The sequence below is a fragment of the Canis lupus genome, chromosome 29 (assembly GCF_003254725.2).
Source record: "Canis lupus dingo isolate Sandy chromosome 29, ASM325472v2, whole genome shotgun sequence".
Taxonomy (NCBI): domain Eukaryota; kingdom Metazoa; phylum Chordata; class Mammalia; order Carnivora; family Canidae; genus Canis; species Canis lupus.
The window spans coordinates 9478649-9503255 of record NC_064271.1 but is presented as its reverse complement, the minus strand read 5'-3'; the positions used below and the strand labels follow the sequence as shown (position 1 = coordinate 9503255).

General features: G+C 37.5%; 2 protein-coding genes across 2 annotated transcripts in view; one reads left to right on the top strand and one right to left on the bottom strand.

Annotated features, from left to right (window-relative positions):
* The first annotated feature begins 17230 nt into the window (after positions 1 to 17230).
* The window catches only part of LOC112678486 (cytochrome P450 7A1), a 35501-nt gene continuing 28124 nt past the window's right edge, over positions 17231 to 24607 (top strand). Inside the window, exon 1 of the mRNA XM_035708215.2 lies at positions 17231 to 17361. The gene's annotated coding sequence lies outside the window, so the exon portion shown is untranslated. The remainder of the gene's footprint in view (positions 17362 to 24607) is intronic.
* LOC118352736 (ATP synthase subunit g, mitochondrial-like) lies at positions 23200 to 23930 on the bottom strand. Its single transcript, XM_035708217.2, has one exon. The coding sequence runs from the start codon at positions 23706 to 23708 to the stop codon at positions 23397 to 23399; it is 312 nt and encodes a 103-aa protein (XP_035564110.1). The 5' UTR covers positions 23709 to 23930; the 3' UTR covers positions 23200 to 23396.

Sequence of the window (24607 nt, the reverse complement as noted above, 5' to 3'; positions counted from 1 at the left end):
TGGGCAAAAGATCTGAACAAACAGCTCACCAAATAAGATATACAAATGGCAAGTATGTGTATGGAGAGGACATTCGAGAAATGCAAATTAAAAAAACAATGAAATACCACTGCATACCTATTAGAAAGGCTAAAATCCAAAATACTGACAATACCAAATGTGAAGTGAGGATATGGAGCAACAAGAATGTTTATTCATTGCTGGTGGGAATGTAAAATGGTACACCCACTTTGGAAGGTAATTTGGAAGTTCTTTTTTTTTTTTAATTTAGTTTTTAGATTATGCAAGTAATTTCAAAGTTCTTACACAGACCAACATAGTCTTGCCATATAAACCAGTTATCATGCTCATGGATATTTGCTCAAATGAGTGGAAAACTTATGTCCACAGAAAACTCTGCACATGGTGGTCCCTGGGTAGCAGGCAGGTTAAGCTTCTGCCTCTTGGTTTCTGCTCAGGTCATGATTTTGGAGTCTTGAGATCAAGCTCCATGGTGGGCTCCATGCTCCGCATGGAGTCTGCTTGGGATTCTTTCTCTCCCTCTCCCTCTGCCTCTCCTGCTCGTGCTCTCTCTCAAGTACATAGATAAATCTTTAAAAACAAATGGAAAAAACTGCACAGGAATATTTATAGCTGCTTTATTCATAATTGCTCCCAAACTGGAAGCAAACATGGTATCATTTAATAGGTGAATGGATAAACTGTGGTACATCCATACTATGGAATATTAATAAGCAACAAAAAGAAATGAGCTATCAAGTCATGCAGGGACGTGGAGGAACTTTAAATGCACATTGCTATGTGAAAGCAGACTGTAGAAAGGCTACATACTGCATGATTCTGACTATATGACATTATGGAAAAGGTGAAATTACAGAGACAGTAAAGAAATAATTGCCAGAAGTTTGGGCAATAAGGAGAAAGATAAGTAGGTAAAACACAAGACGGTGAAGCTATTTTGTATGATATCATAATGGTAGACAATAATATTAGCATTTGTCAAAAGCCATACAACAGTATGTGGTGTGCATGTGTGTGTGTGTATATATATATATATATATATATATATATTTAGTCTTTGTCTCCAGTTCCTGGATCAATGCTTCAGAAATGCTTTTGAGTTTCAGAAGTGATAGGTGTGTCCTAATGAGGTGGCTAATGGCTATAGGGGGAAGGAGCCCTAGATAACTCCAGGATGGAGGCTGGTTGCCAGGAAGATGAAGCATTTGAATAGAGTTGGAACTTTTAGCCCCAGCTCCCCACACTTAAGGAAGAGAGTGCACTGGAGAGTGAGTTCATACACAGGTTTCCAGATAGAAGAAATAGGTCCTGTGCTCATGACTGAGAATCAGAATGGATTGGACTTCTCAACAGAAATGCTTGAAGCCAGGAGACAATGGAACAATGCCTTCAAAATCACAAGGGAAAGTGATTTCTGGAGCACTTGGGTGGCTCAGTGGTTGAGCGTCTGTCTGCCTTTGGCTCAGGTCATGATCCTGGGGTCCTGGGATCGAGTTCTGCATCAGGCTCCCCACAGGAAGCCTGCTTCTCCCTCTGCCCATGTCTCTGCCTCTTTCTGTGTGTCTCTCTCATGAGTAAATAAAATCTTTAATAAAAAGAGGGCAGTGATTTCTAACCTAGAAGTCTACACTGCAGCAGATGAGATCATTTGAGAGTGATAAATGAAGACTTTTGTATAAATACTACAAAGTAAAAAAATAAATAAATAAATAAATAAATAAATAAATACTACAAAGTATCATAAAGTCAGGGATGCCTGGATGGCTCAGCGGTTGAGCATCTGCCTTCGGCTCAGGGCATGACCCTGAGATCCAGGGATTGAGTCCCACATCAGGCTCCCTGTGAGGAGGCTACTTCTCCCTCTGTCTGTGCCTCTGCTTCTCTCTGTGTTTCTCATGAATAAATAAATAAAATCTTTTTTAAAAATCATAGTCTATGTCTCGTGTTCTCTTTATCAGAAGGTAACTGACAAAGTAAATGTGCATTTGTGGCATGAAAGAATACGATAAGGGCAAGGAAAAGGGGGTGAAGAGTTTCCCACAACACAGAGGCTTCAGCATCAGAAAGGCAAACATAGTTGAAGGATGTCGTCAAAGGGAGATCCTCAAATGACAGCTATGCAAAAGGCAAAAGGAGCAATCCCATTTGAAGCTGGATGATAGAGGGCTCTAGAGGGAATGTCTCCAGGAAAAGTAACATATTTGAACAAGAGATTCCTGCTTCTGGGAGAGGGGAGATGAATTAATAAATCAGAGTACAAAGCAGCGGAAAAAAATGAGGCAAATTGACCAAGAAAAGACATATAATCGTATCACTTTACATGACTCATCTTTGAAGAATATTTATGTAGATACAGTAAGATGAACATATTATTTATTAGTTTAGACCCAAACCATGATCGCAGGTTAGCTGCAGACATTAATGTAGTTACTTTCCAGAACATGTTATTTTCTTTGGACTTTGGTCTGATACAAAAACAGATCCACAAATATGAATATACTCTAACAATTACCGTGGTAGGGTATGCCTAACCAAAGATATTACTACGTATTAAATCTCTTTGGGGCACCTCGGTGGCTCAGTTGTTGAACATCTGCCCTTGGCTCAGTTCATGATCTCAGGATTTGGAGATAGAGTCCTGCATCACGTTTCCTGTGAGGAGCCTGCTTCTCTCTGCCTGTGTCTCTGCCCTCTCTCTCTCTCTCTGTCTCTCATGAATAAATAAACTCCTAAAAAAAATAAAATTTCTTTATATTCTTTGCTATAAAGTTCAGTATTCTTATTTTAAAAATAACCTCTTGGATCTCTTCCTGGCTTTTAATGTTGTTTATGGGTAGGAGTAAAGATAAGAATGATCATGATACTTTTTTATTCAATTTTCAGAACTGAGAACTTTGTCTTTTTAAGGTCCTTGAAATACTAATAATGAATAATACTATCCTAATTAGCATTGTTGCTATTTCTAAAGATTTAATTTTACCATAAAGAGCAAAAATAGTTTCTCACTCACAGGTCACCTGCTCTATTGAATTATGCAACTTCCTCTTCTTTTTTAAAATCCCAGCCACATGACAAACCAGACTCCCCTAAACTCTTTATGATGTTAACTTTCATTCCGGAACACATTTCCTTCCTCGGGGTTTTACATCAACACGATTATGAACAATGTTTTATTGAACAGTTAAACCACCACTAGAAAGCTCCTCAGCTGACTTTCTTGAAACAAACTTATTTATGCACATTTTAGAGAATCACACTTAAAAGAGATTATCTTTCTGGAAAACAGATAAATTATATTTTGTCAAGTCAGTCACTTTTTCAATGTACATGGGGTGCTCCCTATTTAAAAAGAACATTGAATTAAAGACACTTGTGAAAAGCAATTATTTCTTAGTAAATATTACTTTTTAAGTTTGGAGTTAGTATAACTGGTTATTTTATAATATAACATTCATGTGTAAATATGAATAGTCTCTGTTGTTAAATTACCATTTTCCCAGGTACTTACAATTCTTACAAAGCTACTTTTTAAAAAGTTTTTATCTTAATTCCAGTTAATTAACGTACTGTGTTATATTAGTTTCAGGGGAACAATATAGTGATTCAACACGTCCATACATCACCCTGTGTTCATCTCAACAAATACACTCCTTCATCCCCATCTCCTATATCACCCATCCCCCACCATCCACCAGTTTGTTCTGTATAATTAAGAAGAGTCTGTTTCTTGATTTGTCTCTCTCTCTCTCTCTTATTTTTTTTCCTTTTGCTTATTTGCTTTCTTTTCTTTCTTAAATTCTCACATATGAGTGAAATCACATGGTATTTGTCTTTCTCTGATTAACTTATTTCACTAAGCATTACACTCTAGTACCATCCGTGTCATTGCATGTGGCAAGATTTCATTCTTTCTTATGGCTGAATAATTTTCCATAGTATATATACATAGCATGTATATACCACATCTTCCATATCCATTCCTCAATCGATGGGACACTTGGGCTGCTTCCATATCTTAGCTATTGTATATGAAGCTGCCATAAACATAAGGGTGCATGTATCCCTTTGAATTAGTATTCTTATATTCTTTTACAAAGCTGTTTTTAAAATTTTTTCATCATAGATTATTTTGCCAGAGTGAAGTGGTCATCAGTACTAAAAATTCTGTCATAGTCATGAGGCACACCTTTCACAGGTAATAAAAATATTGTTGGATGACATACCAATATGTTAAATATAACTTGTAAAAATGATTAAATTAACTTACAGTATGGTATTTGACTTTCCTTTCAAAGATGTGTGTTGAATTCTGCTTCCCTAAAATATTTAAATTTTACCATATTTAAAAAGTTCTCTCCTCCACAAAACAAATATTCTAGGGGTCTGCTGAAAATTTTTCAAGCAAAACTAAAGTGAAATGTGACTTAAAAAAGGAGTTGCAGTTGTCAACTGGGTCATTTGCTTTATTCCAAGGTTTTATTTTCGATATTCTTTCACTAACCATGATGAATAATTCTTACAAGGAGCGAAATTTAAATATATTTTAATACGCACTTGATCTATGGATTCTTACACAGAAAATATAAAGAAATAGAAATGGTCAATAATATACAAGAATTTGCTATAGCCCACTTGAAATAGCTATGTTGGTAAAAGGACATAGCTCTTTTTCTTCATCGGTGTCCAAAACAATCATTAAAGGAGCACTATAATACACTGAGTCCACTTATATTTGATTTAATTTTTTATAATACCTGGACTATTTAAGAGCACCTGGGTTCTATTAAGAAAGTAAAATCATTAAAGTCTCTAAATGCATCCATGGACCACAGGAGATGTGCCAAATTAATATTTGGGTTACCCTGCGCTCCATCAGTTATTAGCTGGGTGTTCCTCTACCACACAGGACAGTACTCTTTCAGTATAGTAAAAATTGTATTTGCTATTAACTGTGGAATTCTATCTGGGATTCCTCCCTAAACTGTGAAAGCACACACCCTAAAAAAGGATGCCAAATGCTTTGTTCCAAGTTCCACTTGGCCAAAAGTGTTCCAGATGTTCAGAATCAACCGTATTAGTTGCATTTAGACAGCCAGGAAAATGCTTAATTTCTGAACTGTATTCATATGGAAAATTACTATAGTTTCAAACATTTAGTCTCTTGTGTGTGGATAATGAGGCAATTGTATTAATTTGACCCTTGGATGGCACCCTCATCCTTCAGCTCTTGCCATAGTCCTTACCATATAATTTTACATGTAATCAGAAGTGGTTTTGTCTTTGCTTTTCTTCCCTGTTGTTTCTTCTGTGTAATCATTACTTCATCTTATAGAAACTTCCTGAGGGCTGGGGCGACGCTTGAAATGGTCTTTGATGCTTGGCACAATGCCTGAGGAACAGAAATTTTTCTATAATGCTAGAATTACTGTATTTTTCTGTTCCTAGGATCCACATTATCTTTCACATTTTAACAACTAAGGACATAAGATTTCTGTAATAATCAATGTCAATAGACTATTTCAGCTGCCAGGCCAAAGAGAGTAAGTTGAGATGTTTTTTTGGCTTCCGCATGTAGCCATGCCCAGAAGTAACCCTTGAACGCTTTGTCACCTGGCTGCATTGTTTGCATTCTTACCACTCCAGCTGTTAAATTTTTAACATAAAGTCTGGATTCCTTGTTGTCACGGAAAGTGCCTTTAAAAGGTTACACAGTGAAGTAACTAAAAACCACAAGATAAGCAGCAGATTGCCTATGCAATTAAAGGCAACTTGAAGCGCCCAGGTGGCTCAGTTGGTTGAGTGTCCGACTTAATTTCAGCTGAGGTCATGATCTCAGGGTCATGGGATCAAGCCCTGTGGCCGGCTCCACACTGAGCATGAAGTCAGCTTAAGATTCTTTCTCTCCCCCTCTGCTCCTCCCCCTACCTCACATGGGCTTCTGGGCATGTGTGCTCTCACTCTCATGAATGAATGAATGAATGAATGAATTAATTAATTAATTAATTAATTAATGAAAACAAAATAAGGCCAGAAAAAGAATTTCAATACCTCACCTACATGTTTATTTTAAATTATTTTATTATTTTTTTCATCATGATAAGTGTACCCTTTCATCCCAATCACCTATTTCACCATCTCCCAACCCACCTCCCCTCTGATAACCATCAGTTTGTTCTCTATAGTTGAGAGTCTATTTTCTTGATTTCTCTTTCTCTTTTTTCCCCTTTGTTCTTTTATTTTTTATTTTTTAAGATTTTATTTATTTTTTCATGAGACACACACACACACACACACACACAGAGGCAGAGACACAGGCAGAGGGAGAAACAGGCTCCATGCAGGGAGCCCAACATGGAACTCGATCCCTGGTCCCCAGGATTAGGCCCTGGGCTGAAGGTGGCACTAAACCGCTGAGCCACCCGGGCTGCCCTGTTCTTTTATTTTGTTTCTTAAATTCCACATGTGAGTGAAATCATATGGTATTTGTCTTTCTCTGTCTGACTTATTTTACTTAGCATTATACTCTCTAGCTTTATCCATGTCACTGCAAATGGCAAGATTTTATTTCTTTATAATATTTATAATATTCCATTGTGTGTATTATATATATAATGCATATTATATATATATGATATATATACAACATCTTCTTCATCCATTCATCAATAGATGGGCTTTGGTCTACTATAGTTTGGCTATTGTAAATAATGCTGCAATAAACATGGGGGTGCATATATCCCTTTGAACTCATGTTTTTGTATTTTTTTGGTAAATGCCTAGTAGGGCAGTTACTGGATCATAGGTAGTTCTATTTTTAATTTTTTGAGGAAACTCCATAGTGTTTACCAGAGTGCTGCACCAGTTTGCATTCTCACCAATAGTGCATGAGAGTTCCTATTTCTCCACATCCTTGCCAACACTTGTTTCTTGTGTTTTTGATTTTAGTCATTTTGAGAGGTGTGAGGTGATGTCTCATTGTGGTTTTGATTTGCATTTCCCTGATGATGAGTGACATTCACATGTCTGTTGGCCATCTGGATGTTTTCTTTGGAGAAATGTCTGTTTGTGTCTTCTGCCCATTTTTAAATTGAATTGTTTATTTTTTGGATTTGAGTTGTATAAGTTCTTTATATATTTTGGATACTAATCTTTTATTGGATAGGTCATTTGCAAATATCTTCTTCCAGTCAGCTGCCTTTTGGTTTTGTTGATTGTTTCTTTTGCTGTGCAGAAACTTTTTATTTTGATGTGGTTTTTACTTTTGCTTTCATTTTTTCTTTTGCCTCAGGAGACATATCTAGAAATATGTTGCTGCAGCCAATGTCAGAGCCATTGCTGCCTGGCTATCTTCTAGGATTTTTATGGTTTCAGGTCTCACATTTAAGTTTTTAATTCATTTTGAGTTTATTTTTGTGTATAGTGAAAGAAAGTGGTCCTGTTTCATTCTTTTACATGTAGCTGTCCAGTTTTCCCAACACCATTTGTTGAAAAGACTTTTTCCCATTGTGTATTCATTCCTCCTTTGTCGAAGATTAATTGGCCATAAAATTATGGGTTTATTTCTGGGTTTTCTATTCTATTTTATTGGTCTATGTGTCTATTTTTATGCCAGCGTCATACTATCTTAATTACTACCACTTTGTGTTATAACTTGAAGTCTGAAATTGTAATGCCTCCAGCTTTTCTTTTTCGTTTTCAAGATTGCTTTGTCTGCTTGCGGTCTTTTGCATCTCCATCGAAGTTTTGGATTTTTCTAGTTCTGTGAAAAATGCTGGTGGTATTTTGATAGAGATTGCATTAAATGTGTAGATTGCTTTGGATAGTATAGATATTTTAACAATATTTGTTATTCCAATCCATGAGCAAGAAATGTCTTTCCATTTCCATTTCTTTGCATTGTTTTGAATTTCTTTCAAGACATGTTTTAGTTTTCAGAATACAAGCCTTTCACCTCTTTAAGTTTATGCCTAGATATTTTGATTGTTTTCAATATAATTGTAAATGGGATTATTTAATTACTTTCACTTTCTGCTGCTTTATTATTAGTGTATAGGAATGCAACAGATTTCTGTACAATGATAGACTTTACTGAATTTATCAACTCTAGTAGTTTTTTGGTGGAGTCTTTTGTTTTATATACATAGTATCATGTCATCTGCAAATAGTGAGAATTTAATTCTTCCTTATCAATTTGAATGCCTTTCATTTCTTTATGTTGTGTAATGGCTATGGCTAGGACTTCCAGTACTGTGTTGAATAAAGTGGTAAGAGTGGACATCCTCGTCTTGTTCCTGACCTTAGGGAGAAAGCTCTCAGTTTTACACCATTGTATATGATGTTGGTTGTGGGTTTTTCATATCATATTGAGATATACTCCCTCTAGACCTACTTTGCAGAGGTTTTCTTGTTTGTTTTTTTTATCATGAACTGACATTGTACTTTGTCGAATGCTTTTTATGCATCTACTGAAATGATCATATGCTTTTTTATCCTTTTTCTTGATGATGTGATGTATTGTGTCAATTGATTTGAGAATCTTTTTAAAAAGATTTTACTTATTCATGAGAGACACAGAGAGAGACAGAGAGAGGCAGAGACACAGGTAGAGTCTCCATGCAGAGAGCCCGATGTGGAACTCGATCCCCGGGATGCTGGTATCGTACCCTGAGCCGAAGGCAGACGTTCAACACAGGCACGCTGATTTGAGAATATTGAATCGCCTTGCACCACTTGATCATGGTGTATGATTTTTTAAATGTATTGTTGGATCCAGCTTGCTAATATTTTGTTCAGAATTTTTATATCTGTATTCATGAGAGATACTGGCCTGTAGTTCTCCCTTTTTTTGTGGTATCTTTTCTTGTTTTTGGTATCAGGATGATACGAGTCTCATAGAATGAATTTGGGAGTTTTCCTTTCTCTTGTATTTAATGGAATAGTTTGAGAAGAATAGGTATTAACTTGCAAGTATTTTAAAAGGTTGTCTTTCTATAAAGTCCCACCTTCTGCAAGGAAGGCCTACATTGCAATTAACCTAATATCTGACAAAGAGGTATATAAGGTAAGCAAGGAATCTTTTAGGAGCAAGATCTTGGCTGAGCCTAGGAAACTGGGAGAAATAGGTAGGTATACCGTTGCTATTTGAAGCCAAAGGTCTGGATAAGGATATTCAGAAAGAACAAGTAGATCATCAGAATTTTACACCTCTGGGAGAAGTGCAGAGATGGCTCTTCTTGACCAGGGTTTGGGGAGGTAAAGAAGCCCTCTAGGAGCTATGCCACAGGCACAGAAGTATGAAGTATTCCATGTGCCTAGGACAAGTAAATCTATTAAAACTGCAGGATTGTTACTGGAACTCTTGAAATGTAACAGGCTGACATCCATTTTTCTATTCTTTGGTCCTAATGGCCAGTGTAGGATGTGTGATCCACACTATATGGTGGGAGGTGCAAATACTGTCTTAATCTCTCATTTCTCAAATCAAGTTAGGACTGGCATGGGATGGCTGGGTGGCTCAGTGGTTGAGGGTCTGCCTTCGGCTCAGGTCATGATCCTGGAGTCCTAGAAGCAGTCCCACAGCCTGCTTCTCCCTGTGCCTGTGTCTCTGACTCTCTCTGTGTGTCTCTCATGAATAAAGAAATAAAACTTAAAGAAAAAGTTAGGACTTGCTTTCTTGGTCTTATAGCTAATCCTTCCCAGTGTCCCCAGTAGAACTACAAGATACCTTTATATGTTAATTTTTCTATGCTCAAGCATATCATTTGCACGTCCAAGGAACCCCATCTGTGCAATTTGTCTCCTGTCAGTTGAGGGAGGTTTCTTAGGGATCACTATCACCCTAGACCCTACCCCAGGCTCTATCCTGAGCCCCTGACTCCTGCATCCTGCCATTCATGCTTTTATTCTGCAAGAGTATATCCTCTAGTAGCCTCCTGAGAAAAAAAGCATGAAGCGTAAAATGGCATTTTTCAAGACTTTTTTTCTAGATGATAAAGGAGAATGAAATTGTAGAAGCTAGCAGGTTGGAAAGCCAATTGTGACTGAAGAACTAGTGCTAAGTTGTGAAAGAAGAATATTGTATTAGTTATAGTTTGCTGTAGAACTATTCTTCTTGCTTTCTTAGTATAGCTAGTCTGTTTTAAAAAATAAAATCATGTATGCATTCATTTAAAGCTTTGCATTCTACAAAAACGTGCTAAAAACAAAAGGAACATATGGGATAAATAGGGTTGATTGAGGCAGACCATACTGTCCAACTTTACAATAGGAGTGCTAACAAAAAAAAAAATCTATTTCTTTTATTTTTTAAAATTTTTAAAAAGATTTTATTTATTTATTTGACAGAGAGTACATGAGCAGAGGGAGCACCAGGCAAAGGGAGAGGGAGAAGCAGGCTTCCTGCTGAGTAAGGAGCTTAATGCAGGGCTCAATCTCAGGGTCCTGAAATCATGACCTGAGCCAAAGGTAGATGCTTAACCAACTGAGCCACTCAAGTGCCCCAAACATCTATGTTTTCAAAAGATTTTATTCATCTATTTAGAGAGAGAGAGAGTCCACATGCACATGAGGAGGGGCAGAGGGAGGGGGCAAAAAGAGCATCTCAAGCAGACTGTGCTGAGGCCTCGATCTCACAACCCTGAGGCCATGACCTGAGCCAAAACTAAGAGTCAGATGCTTAACCAAATGAGCTATCCAAGTGCCCCATTTTTTTTTAAATGGCTCAATTAGTCTCCACTAGCAACCTGGCCTGTGTAGTCTTTGAATTTGGGGGCTTATACTTTCTTCCTTAAAATACAGGGGCTTTGGGCAGCCCTGGTGGCTCAGTGGTTTAGCTCCACCTTCAGCCCAGGGCCTGATCCTGGAGACCTGGGATCCTGTCCCATGTCAGGCTCCCTGCAGGAAGCCTGCTTCTCCCTCTGCCTGTGTCTCTGCCTCTGTGTGTGTGTGTGTGTGTGTGTGTGTGTGTGTGTGTGATGAGTAAATAAATAAAACCTTTAAAAAAATACAGGGGCATTTGCTTCTAAGAGACCATATTTATCAAAATTAAAAATATGATTCAGGAAGCTACATCATTTTTTTTAAAATACAGAAGGAAATATTGTTGCAACCTCCTTATGTCTTCACAGGTTTAGCAAATAGCTTAATATAGGGAAACGGGTGGCATTTCTTGAACTACTCAGCCAGCTCTTGCTTTCACTAAAGGAAGCTATCTGTAGGATTTCTTTATTAAGGCGTTCATATGTTGTTGCTAAGGCTTGCTCTTTAATTGTAGAGGAAGTTTGCTCTGGATTTCTTGGAAATCACATGCTGGGAAAAATTGTTTATGAACAAAGTGACTTCTGCATTATTACACTGATATCATTTCCCTACTTATCAGTTGTCTATGAGCTAATTTGTGTTGCCAAAACACATGTGATAGAAGAATAGATCGTACATTTTGTTCTTTGAAAGACTTTAGGAGGGCACCTGAATGGTTCAGTCGGTTAAGCGTCTGCCTTCAGCTCAGGGCATGATCCTGGGGTCCTGGCATGAAGCCCCATATTGGGCTCACTGCTCAGCAGGGACCCTGCTTTCCCCCTCCTTCTTCATCCTTCTCTTCTCCCTCTCCCTCTTTTCTCTGCTCATGCTCTCTCTCTCTCTCATAAATAAATAAATAAATAAATAAATAAATAAATAAATAAATAAATAAAATATTAAAAAAAAAAAGATTTTAGGGAATACACCAGCTCTAGAATCTTAACACTGTTTTGTTTTGTTTACCCATTTCCTCAATCTTCTCTCCATGTTTCTTTTCTTCTGTTCTCTACAAGCAAGGAAAACTATCCCTGATTTTGTTAGGATTATGTTCGGATACATACAGAAATCTAAAATAAAGTGGCTTAAACAATATGGATATAATTTTTCTTACATACAAACAATCCAGAGTAAAATGATGCAAAATTCCTGCTCCGTTCCACCCATCATATTTACATTCCAAACACAGGAAAGAGGAAGAGCCAATGTGCCAAAGGGCACAGGTCCCTTCCTTTTGTGGCGCCTTCTTAGAAGCCTTAGAGAATACTTCTATTATATCTCACTGGCCACATCTAATTATAAAAGGGTCTAAGAAATATCATCTTATAGCCAAGCATATTTCCCAGGGTTCTTTTATTAAGGAAAAGGGGAGAATGGGTAATGTAAGGCAATCAGGATTCTTTGATGCAGTATTACTTCAAAATAATTCATATATATTGAGCATTTTCAATATGCCAAACACTGTGTCACTTGATATCTACCATTAAAGATACATGACAGTATGATGGGTGTAGTTAGTCATAAGAATTCATGGTAAGTCAGAGAACAAGAACCCAAGCCCAGTCATAGAAGGATGCCTTACCAAAGAGTACATAACCCAAACTCACATTTGTTTAACTTTTCTCTTTGTAATTGCGACTTGCTTCATGGTCAGCCCAGGACAGAAAAATCACCTTGAAGCAGATTTTTCTTATGTGGGGGAAGGGCAAGAGGTAATTAAGGAATTCAGAGATTTTTTAGAGGAAAGAAAGCTGTATTCCTCTTTTTTTAAGATTTATTTATTTATTTTTGAGAGAGCATGAGAGCACAAGTGGGGGGAGGGGCAGAGGAAGAGGGAGAGAAATCCTCAAGAGCCCTAAGCAGAGCTGAATCCCAGGACCCCCAAAGATCATGACCTAAGCCAAAATCAAGCGTCGGATGCTTTTTTTTTTTTTTATTTTTTTATTTATGATAGTCATACAGAGAGAGAGAGAGAGAGGCAGAGACATAGGCAGAGGGAGAAGCAGGCTCCATGCACCGGGAGCCCGACGTGGGAATCGATCCTGGTTCTCCAGGATCGCGCCCTGGGCCAAAGGCAGGCGCCAAACCACTGCGCCACCCAGGGATCCCAAGCGTCGGATGCTTAACCGACTGAGCCACCCAAGAACCCCAAGGAAGCTCTATTCTAATTCTTGTTCTCTAAGATTTGAAGTTATGGACATCTTCCAGAATCAACCAAGCTAGGTATAGGGAATAGGGCCCCTGAAATAGAGTGACTATAAAGATGAGGGTGAACTAGCCCTGCCACTGAAGCAGAGAGAGAGAAGCAAAGGGATGGCACATCTGGGTCATGGCAAGTTGGGTCTGAGGATATATTCTAGTAAATGAAACAATGACTCTAAAAATGAGGGATATATATATGGGATATGAGAAATAGTGGAAATACCAACAAAACATATAAAGTCTGATAATTGGTGTATAATGTGAAAACAGCTAAAGCTTTAAAACAACAAAGTGGAACTTATTGAAAATTATCTCCATGTAGGAGATTCTGGGACATTAGAAGGAAGGAAATCAAATCATTCAATTTTTCTTATGTTTGAGAACATAAAAAGACACCAAATATCTCTAGATGTTACTAGAAGAATACAAATTAAATATATGTGTTAAAAATATGAGTACAAGCACTATTAACATTGAAATTATATATGTATATATATTAGGTGTTGGGAAGATATATAATATTAATAGATATAGAGGGGTGCCTGGGTGGCTCAGGGGTTGAGTGTCTGCCTTTGGCTCAGGTTGTGATCCTGGGGTCCTGGGATTGAGTACCACATCAGGCTCTCCACAGGGAGTCTGCTTCTCCCTCTGCCTGTGTCTCTGCCTCTCTCTCTCTGTGTGTCTCATGAACAAACAAATAAAAATCTTTAAAAAAATAATATAGATATCTCTCTCTCTCTCTCTCTCTCTCTCTATATATATATATATATTACAAGAAAGAATGAAAATTAAGTATACAGAGAAAAGAAAAACCAATCCAACAATGGTAGGAAGGGGATAAGGAACAAGAAAGAGTGATAACTGGCAAATAAAAAGTAGGATAGGAAGATATGAGAAACAAAAATAAACATGAAATAGTTTCATCCTATTAAAAGACAGATGCTCTCCAGGGAGCCTGGCTGGCTCAGTCCCTAGAGCATGTGACCTTTGACCTCAGGGTTGTGAGTTTGAGACTCACAGGTTGGGGATGGTGTCTACTCAAAAAAAAAGAAAAGTGGAAGCTCTTTTACTGTGGGGGATAAAAACAAACTCCAACTCTTTGATATTAAAAAAATCATACATTAAAAAGTGACCAGAAAGAATGCAAGATATACAATGTAACACTAATATAACAAAGATAGTATAGCAATATAAAAATAAAAATAACTAGACTATATGAAAAAATCTTTATTAGTGAGAAAGTCATTCCTTAATCATGAACTTCTAATGTACCTATCAATATACCTTCAAATATATGGCAAGCAAAACTTGACAGAATGACAAGGAGAAAATGAGAAATCCCCAGAGTAGGAAAGTTGATTATAATTCAGAAATAAAAATATCAAGCTGAGAATAGTAAAAATTCAAAAATTTAATGTAATTAAATAATTCAATGTAATTAATAGTTCTTACTAATAAAAGGTTAGAGAGCCCTACACTTAACATGTAAAAATATACTCTTCATTGTGAAATCCACATGGAATATTTACAAAATTGATAATATTAGGCCACACTGAAAAATTTTAGAGACCCCAAATCTGAATTCACATAAGACCACTTTCTCAACCATAATAAAGAAAATGTGGAAATGCACAAGATAATAAAAAAATCAAAGCAAAATACATTTGTTCCATTTGGAAATTTATAATCACCCTTTTAGGTTATTCTTGGCCAGGGGTGCCTGGGTGGCTCAGTGAATTAAGTATCTGACTCTTGATTTCAGCTTAGGTCATGATTTTACAGTCATAAGATTGAGCCCTACATCAGGCTCCACATTGAGTGTGAAGTCTGCTTGAGATTCTCTCTCTCCTCCTCCCTCTGCCTCTGCCACTGCTCATGCTATAAATAAATTAATTAATTAATTAAATCTACAAATTATTCTTGGGCAAAGAAAAAAGAGAAACAAGGGATCTAAATTAGCTATCTTAGGGTATTATTTTTCCTATATCAATTAAATGTTAAAAACAAAACACATACCAATATTGACAGTTACTAACCATTTTTAACAAAATTGATAGACATGATTTTAATTATTTATTATTTGGATTAGAATCAAACTTTACTTGTTTGCTTAGTCTTTATAAATTCTTATTTACATAAACTGGGGAAACATTTGATAGCAATCTATTGAACAAACAATATAAGGATTCACAACTTTATTAATGTAACAAATGATTTAGGTAAAAAAGAAATATTGACTTTGTCCAAATGAACTACCTAGGAACCAAGCCACAAAGTGGAGAGCTAATGGTCAAATAATGCTGATAAAAGGTTATGTAGTAAATGCAATATAACTTAAGGTCCATCAGTCTTTGAAGTTGATCTTTTAATTTTATTCTTGTTTTCCAGTACATTTTCCCTAATCTTGTTGCTCTTTTATTTTAAAGGGTTTTTTATTTATTCATTTGAGACACAGAGAGAGAGAGAGAGAACACAAGCAGGGGAGAGAGGGAGAGGGAGAGAGAAAAGCTGACTCCCTGCTGAGCCAAGAGCCCAATGTGGGACTTGATCCTAGGACCCCGAGGTCATGACCTGAGCCAAAGGCAGATGCTTAACTATCTAAGCCACCTAGGCACCCCAATCCTATTGCTCTTGATGATACTAGCTACTCTTCAGAACTGGAGTTCCTTGATCATATAGTATCCAGAATAAGTGACTTTTCCCTCTACTGTTAGGTGGCATGACTTACAACTATCTGATAAACCCTTTTAAAAGTGTTAAAAGTTTAAAAGACTGAATGTGTACCAGTGTCTTCTTGTGGAGTGGTCTCTATTCGGAGAATCAGACAAGGACTTCAATGATTACAAATGCCTAGTAGAGGCACCTGGGTGGCTCAGGGGTTGAGCATCTGCCTTTGGCTCAGGTCCTGATCCCAGAGTCCTGGGATCGAGTCCCACATCAGGCTCCCCGCAGGGAGCCTGCTTCTCCCTCTGCCTATGTCTCTGCCTCTCTCTGTGTCTCTCTCATGAATAAATAAATAAAATCTTTAAAAAATATAAAAAGTATAAAAAAATAAAAATGCCTAGTATATGTTTGGGAAGTATTTGTGCAAAGTGTTGAGCTATTTGGGAGCAAACCAAACTAGAGAAGTAATCAAGCTCTTTGAAGTAATTGATGAGAATAATCAATGTATTGAAACAAATAATATTGAGAATTGGTGTCTACATATTAGACTTTAAAACAATGCCTAGATGACTGCTGTGTGGATGGAGTGAGAAAGTATACCAGGATACACCCAACAGTATTCGAGTAAAGGTTAAATATTTCTAACTACAAAGCAAAATATTCACTAGGTGGTCAGTCAGTGATACTACTTCAAGTGATAGAGGCTGTAAAGAAATTCTGACTTTTTTAGCTTTATATTTGTGTGATGTAATAGGAGTACCATGTGGAGAGGTTTCAATGCCTCCAATAGTTAAAAGCTCTGTGGACTACAGAAACATGCAAACTGGAATAAGAAAACACAGAAAATGATAAACTCTGATCTGGCTGTAGGACTGGATACAGGGCAGGAGAGGCGCTGGGATCCAGATAGAACAGAGGGAGGAGATGTGGGTGAACAGTGGGCTGGGGTGGGGACTGTGGGAATTTGAGGGCAGGATTGCAGCTCTGTGCAGCTCACCATGCATGTGTTGGAGCCCTTGATATTTAGCTATCCTTAGGGGTTATGTGACATTACACTTGGACCCAACCAAAAGCCATCGTGGACCAGGTACAGACAACCAGTGACATGATGGAACATGTTCAGATAAACTGGGAAGTGACGTCTTATAATGAGTCATGATATGAGAAATACATATGTCATACAGGAAGCAGACTTGATAAAAGCAAGGTAATTAATAAGAGATAAAAAGTATGCCTCAGGGGCACCTGGGTGGCTCAGTGGTTGAACATCTATCTGCCTTTGGCTCAGGTTGTGATACCAGAGTCCTGGGATAGAGTCCCACATCGAGCTCCCCACAGGGAGCCTGCTTCTCCCTCTGTCTATGTTTCTGCCTCTCTCTCTGTGTCTCACATGAATAAACAAATAAAATCTTTAAAAAAATAGTATGCCTCAGTTCTTGGATATATCAGAGTCCCATAGTATGCAAACATGTAAGTTCTGCCCAGAAGTTTCACATCCACAAAACTACCAGTTCTTTATTTTTCTTCTAGCCAGATGTCATCCTTCAACTTAGCCCAGTGATTCATATCCTCCCTTTCTACAATGCCAATCCTACAGGAGATTTCACTGGCTCAGTTCTGGAACCCTGGTTTCTGTCACTGCAGCTTCTGAAAAATATCTGTCTTTGTTCTTAGCCCAATGTACATGGGTGCCATACTGTACTGTTACTCTCTGGGACAATATTAGACAATTCTTACATTGGTTCAAGGGACAATGTATGTGGGTTTAATGAAAGCAATTAATGTCATAATCAATACCACTTCAAAGGCCAGAGCCTGTGAGGCTATGGAAAGTATCTCCTCATCAGCTGAAGGAAAATAGAGTACCTCAAGAGGAGAATTTGATGTTTGGATTAAAATTTATGAGAGCCAGAAATAACATCCACTAGCTTAAAACTTAGATTATCTTTATCAACTTACAGCCAAAATAGAAGTATTATCTAACGCTGTACAATAAGAAAATGCAATATAAAGAGGCCATAAGGTATTCATTAAACACACCTAACAACAGAGTAGACACATTGTCAAATTAGTAGCCAGTTTAGAACTCATAATTGGTGAAGTCTAAGCAGCTGGGTGAAGCCCCCTGTGCGTGACAGCCCCGGCTTTGTATGCTATTATTTCCTGATTTGATCTTGCAGCTGAGTCAGACAGCAGCTATCTTCTTTACTTTGTCTTGGATAATATCCAGATACAAGAATTTATCATGTCCTAAATAGACACTCATTGATTTCCGATCAATAAGTGTGGAAAGGTGTGCCTTGAGGCAGTGCTCTACCCTGCACAAATCAAACAAATTCCATTTCCTCTTCACCATTCTGATTTTCCATTCTTACTTTGTTTTCTCCTGAACATTTCCTCTCCTTTCACTCTTTTTTTTTTCTAAAGATTTTGTTTATTTATTTGAGAGAGAGAGCAAGTCCACAAGTAGGGGGAGGGTCAGAGGGAGAGGGAGAAGCAGACTCCCCAATGAGCAGGGAGCCCAACATTGGCCAGACCACACTGGGATCATAACCTGAGCCAAAAGCAGATGCTTAACTCCCTGAGATACTCAGGTGGGGCCCCTCCTTTCACTCTTTTAACAAATATTTTCTACCTTTGTTGGGCCAGCACTCTTGACATTTGGAATATAGTAGTATTTAAGGCAGACAAAACTCACTGCCCAAAATATTAAAACTTTCAGAAGAAAATATAAAGGAAATACCGACATAGACATACCTTTATGACATTGGGATAGGATAGATTCATTTAACCAAGATGCAAATAGCACAGCATATTTTTTAAAAGATTGAAGAATTTGACATTAAAATATATATATATATATATATATTCTATTACTTATATTTTTCTAGAGAACCCTAATACAGATGTACCACAGTTGGTTTATTTATTCACTCAGTGAAAGACATCTTGGTTGTTCCCAATTTTTGGTAATCATGAATAAAGCTGCTATAAATATTTGTGTGCAGGTTTCCGTATGGACATAAGTTTTCAGCTCATTTGAGAAAACACCCGGAACATGATTACTGAATTGTATGGTAGTTTATATTTTGTGATCAATTGTCAAATGGTCTTCCAAAATGACTATACCATTCCCACCAGAGATGAATTAAGAGATCCTGTTACTCCACATTGCTGTCAGCATTTGGTGTTATCAGTAGGAGCCAATTTTTAATAGTGCCATAATGTGTAGCAACAATATTTTAAAACTAGAATCTACTGGTGAACAGATGGGATTTTGTGCTTGTCTCTCTTTGCAGTGTTTGGGAACAAGACTGACCCCTTTGGATTAAGTGGGCCCTTTGGGTTCTTATGTTTTCTTGATGAGAAGAGTTTATAAGAGGTAATAGATGTCCTTCTAATTTACATGGGTGGGTACTTAAGCAATCAGTTGGAGACATAAAAGTGCTATTGGCATAACTGTACCTCAAGCTAGGGAAGGGAGTACTGTGTTATAAAGCACTGGCATGTACTTGGAAAATATTTCATCTACTTAAAATCTTCTTTAAGAACCTAACTAAAACCTGAAGGGTTAGTCAGCTGATTGCCAAGTAAAACTATGATTATCTTTCTTTTGCCTTCTGGCTCTCTATCTTCCACCTTTATCTACCACTGTGAGAAAAAAAGAAGTATAAATGTTTTATATAACTCCAATTCTTAGCTGCTTATGACTATTTATAAATACAAACTCACCCAAGACCTTGGTGTTTTAGCTTAACGTTTTATAAGAATTTTAAACTGGGATTTAAAACTCCCTTTCCCATTTATTAAAAAAAAACAAAAGAGGAGAAAATTACCTTAGCAATGTTCAGTACTTTCAAATAAATAACATTTCCAACAAATTGAGTAAATTAATGATGACATTTAAATTTCAAGCTAAGAATAGTCAAGTGTGGGTGGTGGGATAATGGGTATGCAGTGTTTCTTCATTGTTCTTGACATTTCTACATATAATCTGTTTCTACAAGTACACTCCCCTAGGGATTCAGTAAGTAAACAATAACAATAATAAAACAGTAAGTTTCTGGCTCACATTTCACCCTGTGAATTAAGGGTTCTCCCATTGCATTCTGCAACACCATGCACCTCAGCTCCACACACACATCTCAAATTCTTCCCAGCTTTATCATTTCTGTGTTCTAGGCACTAAGCTGGACTTTTGGAAAAAACATTGATTATGTATCTGGAAATGAAAGTAGAACACGTCCGAGGTGCAATGTTTTACAAGTCCCAAGGGAGGGGGCACTGCTTGTCATTTGCCCTTAGCTCTTGCCCTGCTCCCATCTGGCCTTATAAATATTTGGTTTCCAGGTTGCCCCATATGGAGAAGTATGAGCTAGTCTGGCTTTCTGTTTGGGCTGCTTTGTTCTTATCTTGAATATATAATATATGTCTGGGACTGAAAAGTCTGAAGATCTGTAGTCCAAAGGCCTGAGGAGGACAGCTGATGATTTAAGTTCCATTCCTGGTCCTAAGGCAAGGAAGGACTGAAGTCCCAGCTTGAAGAACCTCAGGCAAAGTGAGTGAATTCTCTCTGGCTCAGCCTTTTGTTCTATTCTGGCATTCAGTGGACTGGATGAGGACTGCCCACGTTGGGGAAGGCATCTGCTTTACTCAGTCTGTTGATTCAAATGTTAATCTCATCCAGAAACACCCTCACTGACATACCCAGAATAATATTTAACCTAACATCTACCCCACCCTCTCCACCACCTCCCCTCCATGGCCCAGTCAAATTGACATGTAAAACTAACCATTACAACAATCATACACTGGAATATCATTCAGCAATATAAAGAGACATGAGCTATCAGGCCAAGCAAAGACACAGAGGAATCTTATACATATATTGTAAGTGAAAGAAGCCAATCTCAAAAGGCTACATGCTGTATGATTCCAACTCTATGACATTCTGGAAAAGACAAACTGTAGAGGCAGTAAAAAGATCAGTGGTTGAGAGGGGTTTGTCAGGGAGGAAGTAATGAATAAATTGGTGGAGCAAGGAAATTATTCTATATGATGTTGTAATGGTGGCTATATGACATTATGCATTCATCAAAACTCATAAAACTGTACAGCACAAGGGATGAATCCCAATGTGAACCAAGGACTTAGTTAATAATGTAATTATTGGTTTATAAACTATAACAAACATACCACATCAATGCAAGATAATAATAATAATAATAATAATAATAATAATAAGGGAAACTGGGAGGGGGCATATATGAACTCTTTACTTTCTGCTCATTTCTTTGGTAAATCTAAACCTGTCTTAAAAATTGAAATCTATAGTTAAAAAGCAAGCAAACAAACAAACATTGTTCCATAGAGTCAGATGTATCCCTGCTGTGCTGTTGCTATTTGTTTGAATCCCTGTGCAGGCTGGGGTATCTTAGATTTGATATTTTATTTTCTGGCTTTTTATGTGAATTTTTATATTCACATACTTAGTTATTTTTGTGAAAGCTTGGCTGCCTTATGCGGAGGCCTGCTTTCAGATGCCCTTTCTGCCTCAGTCATATGTTCTAACAGACTCGGCTCTTGACCAGATACATCCAATTGGATCAGAGTTGCCAGTAGAGTCTCCCTGCTCTCCTGGTGAGTTTTTATTTCCCACTAGCAAACATAGATGAATTTAAATCTCATCACAGATAGCTTCTACAAAAGTAAGAAAAGTCAATCCCTCTTCAAGGAATAAAGAATTCAAAAGATCCAGACTAAGAGGAGATGAACAATCAGAGAGAATTGAAAAGAATTATGATTAAAATATTAAAAGATCTAATGAAAAAAATGGACAGTGGGCAATAACAGGGTATTATATTTAAAAAAGATGAAAACTATCAAATAATCAAGTGGAAATGCTAGAAAATAAAAAAAAAAAAACCACCGTGAGGTCAGAGATGAAGAATTTCTTCAATAAGCTTATGAACAGCCTATAAACTACAGAAGATTCAGTGCAATTGAAAATAAGTCCATTGGAATCATACAACTGAAACACAAGGAGAAAGAAGAAGGAGAAGTAGGAGGAGAGGAATGGAACAACTATGTGATAATGAACTAACACACATGTAATTGGAGTCCCAGAAGAAGAGAGTGAGAGGGGAGAAAAGAATATTTGAAGAGACAAGGCCAAGAATTTTCCAAAGTCAACGAAGGAAGACAAGCCAAAAATATATTAAATAAAACAAAAATCTTAAAAACAGCGTTGTCAAACTCTTAAGAACCAAAGTCAAAGAAATCTTGAAGGTAATCAGAGGAGGAAAAGCATTATTTATAGACCTAATACCATAGCCTGGCAAAACAACCATTTGGTCAGTATGAGTCAGGCAACTGGCTATCTGACCCACTGCTAGGTTTCTCTTTATTGTCCACATGTTAGGAAAACTCAAATGGACTTATCCTAGGATCTCTGGGTTTGGAGCTTCTCCAGGGTCCTGCTGTCACCAGCTAGACCCCAACACCTGACCTTTACTGCCCACTTGCTTATACTCACTGACCTTTGTCCTATGTTTTTTCTTAAGCTTTTCTTTCCAGCTTATCTCTTAACTCAGGGCAGCTGAAAGCAAAACCACTCCTCAGGTGGTAGCAACTGCCCTGACAAGACCTCCACCCAGCCCAGACCGCCCAGACCAGTTTGAGCTAAACCCCTTGTGCCTCCACAGAGGGGCCTTGGAATGACCTCTGGAATGATCAACAATTACCTTTACCTCATTATAATATTAGTATCTCCACCCGAGGAGGACCACTGGCCTCATTTACATAACATATAATGTATGTATGGGCATGTTCCTTTAAGGCACATGCATGACCTTATGCCCACCTCTACATATGATGACAAGACTTCCCTATCTGAATATTCATCATAGGGGCGCCTAGGTAGCTCAGTCCATTAGGCTTCTTCTTCTTTTTTTTTTAGCAAGCATTTCTATTTATTTCAGAATATAATGTACTCTTCAGAACCATGGAGGATATTAAATTTATAACTATTTAATATCCATAAGGTATTTTATTTTTGCAAAGATGGGTTCTAAAAACCATAAAACTGAATAGATTAATAATATAACACACATCAAAATTAGATTTACTGTGGCTCTCAGTAGCTCTGTCCTGGTGCTAAAGATGTCATACTTACTTAGAATACCACCAAGTACTCTAACATTTATAAATGTGGGTGTTATCAAAAAGGTCTATCTCTGATTCTAACAAAAAGAAACCACTGAAATTTTATTCTTTATATCACAGACATGATTTAACCGTATCACTTTGGCACATGGTATTGCTATTTTTCCTACTGTAGCAAATCCTATTTTTCCCAAGACCTTTCCCCTGACTATTCCTGAAATAAAAGAAATTTATCATATATTTCAAATTTTCAAATTAGAATGTTATTCTTATAAATGTATTTCCCAGGTTGGTATATTCATATACATCCTTTCCGATTTTAGGCTATGCAAAAGATATGCTCTGAGAGCCGTATCAATGTATTATAGCAAAAAGACAATCCATCTTATTATCAAGAGAAACTGTGATCCTTCCATGTAGTATCTGACAGAGAAAACACTGATTTTGATACATTATCATATTTTATTCAAATACCAGTCTGATCACACATGGTCCAAGAACACCCAAATAACAAGCCACATAAAAAGAGATGTTGATAGAAAGATTGGCCTTCAAACATTATAGCCAATGATGCCATGCTTGCCTATGATCTCGCTGAAGTAAAAACACATCCACACCTTGGTGGACACCAAACCATTCAGCAGAGCTTCCTTAACTGTGAGCTGTTTGAAGCTACCAGTTTGAGTACTCTTGACTATTTTTTTCAATCTCTGAATAGCTGTAGGGATCTCAGCAGAGGCTGGAGGAATCAGCTCAACCCTGGCACAGTGCCAAAATGTGGCCAATGGAGGCTTCGAGTAAGTCACAGCAGCATTCATCAGCGCCAGAGCTTTCTTGGCGAGGTTACAGATGAACTGGGCCATGGTTCCAGGATGGTAGTTCCATCTCCTCAGATGGCCGCTGAATGTCCCATTAGGATTCTGACTGGGTTTCAGCTCAGGTCATGAACTCAGGGTTGTGGGATCAAGTTCCACATTGGGCTCCTGCTGAGCATGGAGCCTGCTTAGAATTCTCTCTTCCTCTACTTCTGCCCCCCACCACCCTCGGCTCTCATATGTGCACAGCTGTGTGTTCTCTCTCAAAAACATAAATAAATAAAATTAAAACAAATATTCATCCTAAACCTAAACAAAATAAAGCCATTTGCGATTGCTTGGAGAGTCACAGCTTTGGAAGTCCCCATGATGTCTTTATGTTTTGCAAATAAATTTTCCTTTGTGTGACAACTCACCTGGTATAGTTTCTGTGACTCATCAAAGGACTGAACTCAACTTGTTTTGGTTACACTGCCCCTACTGGTCCTACTGTTTTCTTTTGTAAATCCAAGGGCCTTGGCTTATAACAACAAAATGGAGGCTTCCCCAAGTCCAGGTTTTGCTGGCTCAAAAATGTGGGGTGGGACACTGGCTGTATTTCTGTAGGTTGGATTCATACATTACTTTCTAAGCTCTAGTCCATGGTTCCATGGTTCCATGGTTCTTCTGGTTTCCTTCACTACAGAGAAAGTGTCAGTGTATGTGGCTGTCCACTAGAGAGCAATATGAGCATTAACTACTTTGAACATGGCACTGAGCCAGATTTCTATCAGGAATGTATTTTACACTAGGAAAAAAAATAATGAACTCTAAAACAATATTTAAGTTATTTTCATATTACTTTCTGGTTTGTGCTATGGTTGGAACATATTTAATATTTCCTAAAAATGCACATTAATAGGAGAAAAATCAAGCAAGTGTAAGAGGACATTATTGCTAGAGACATT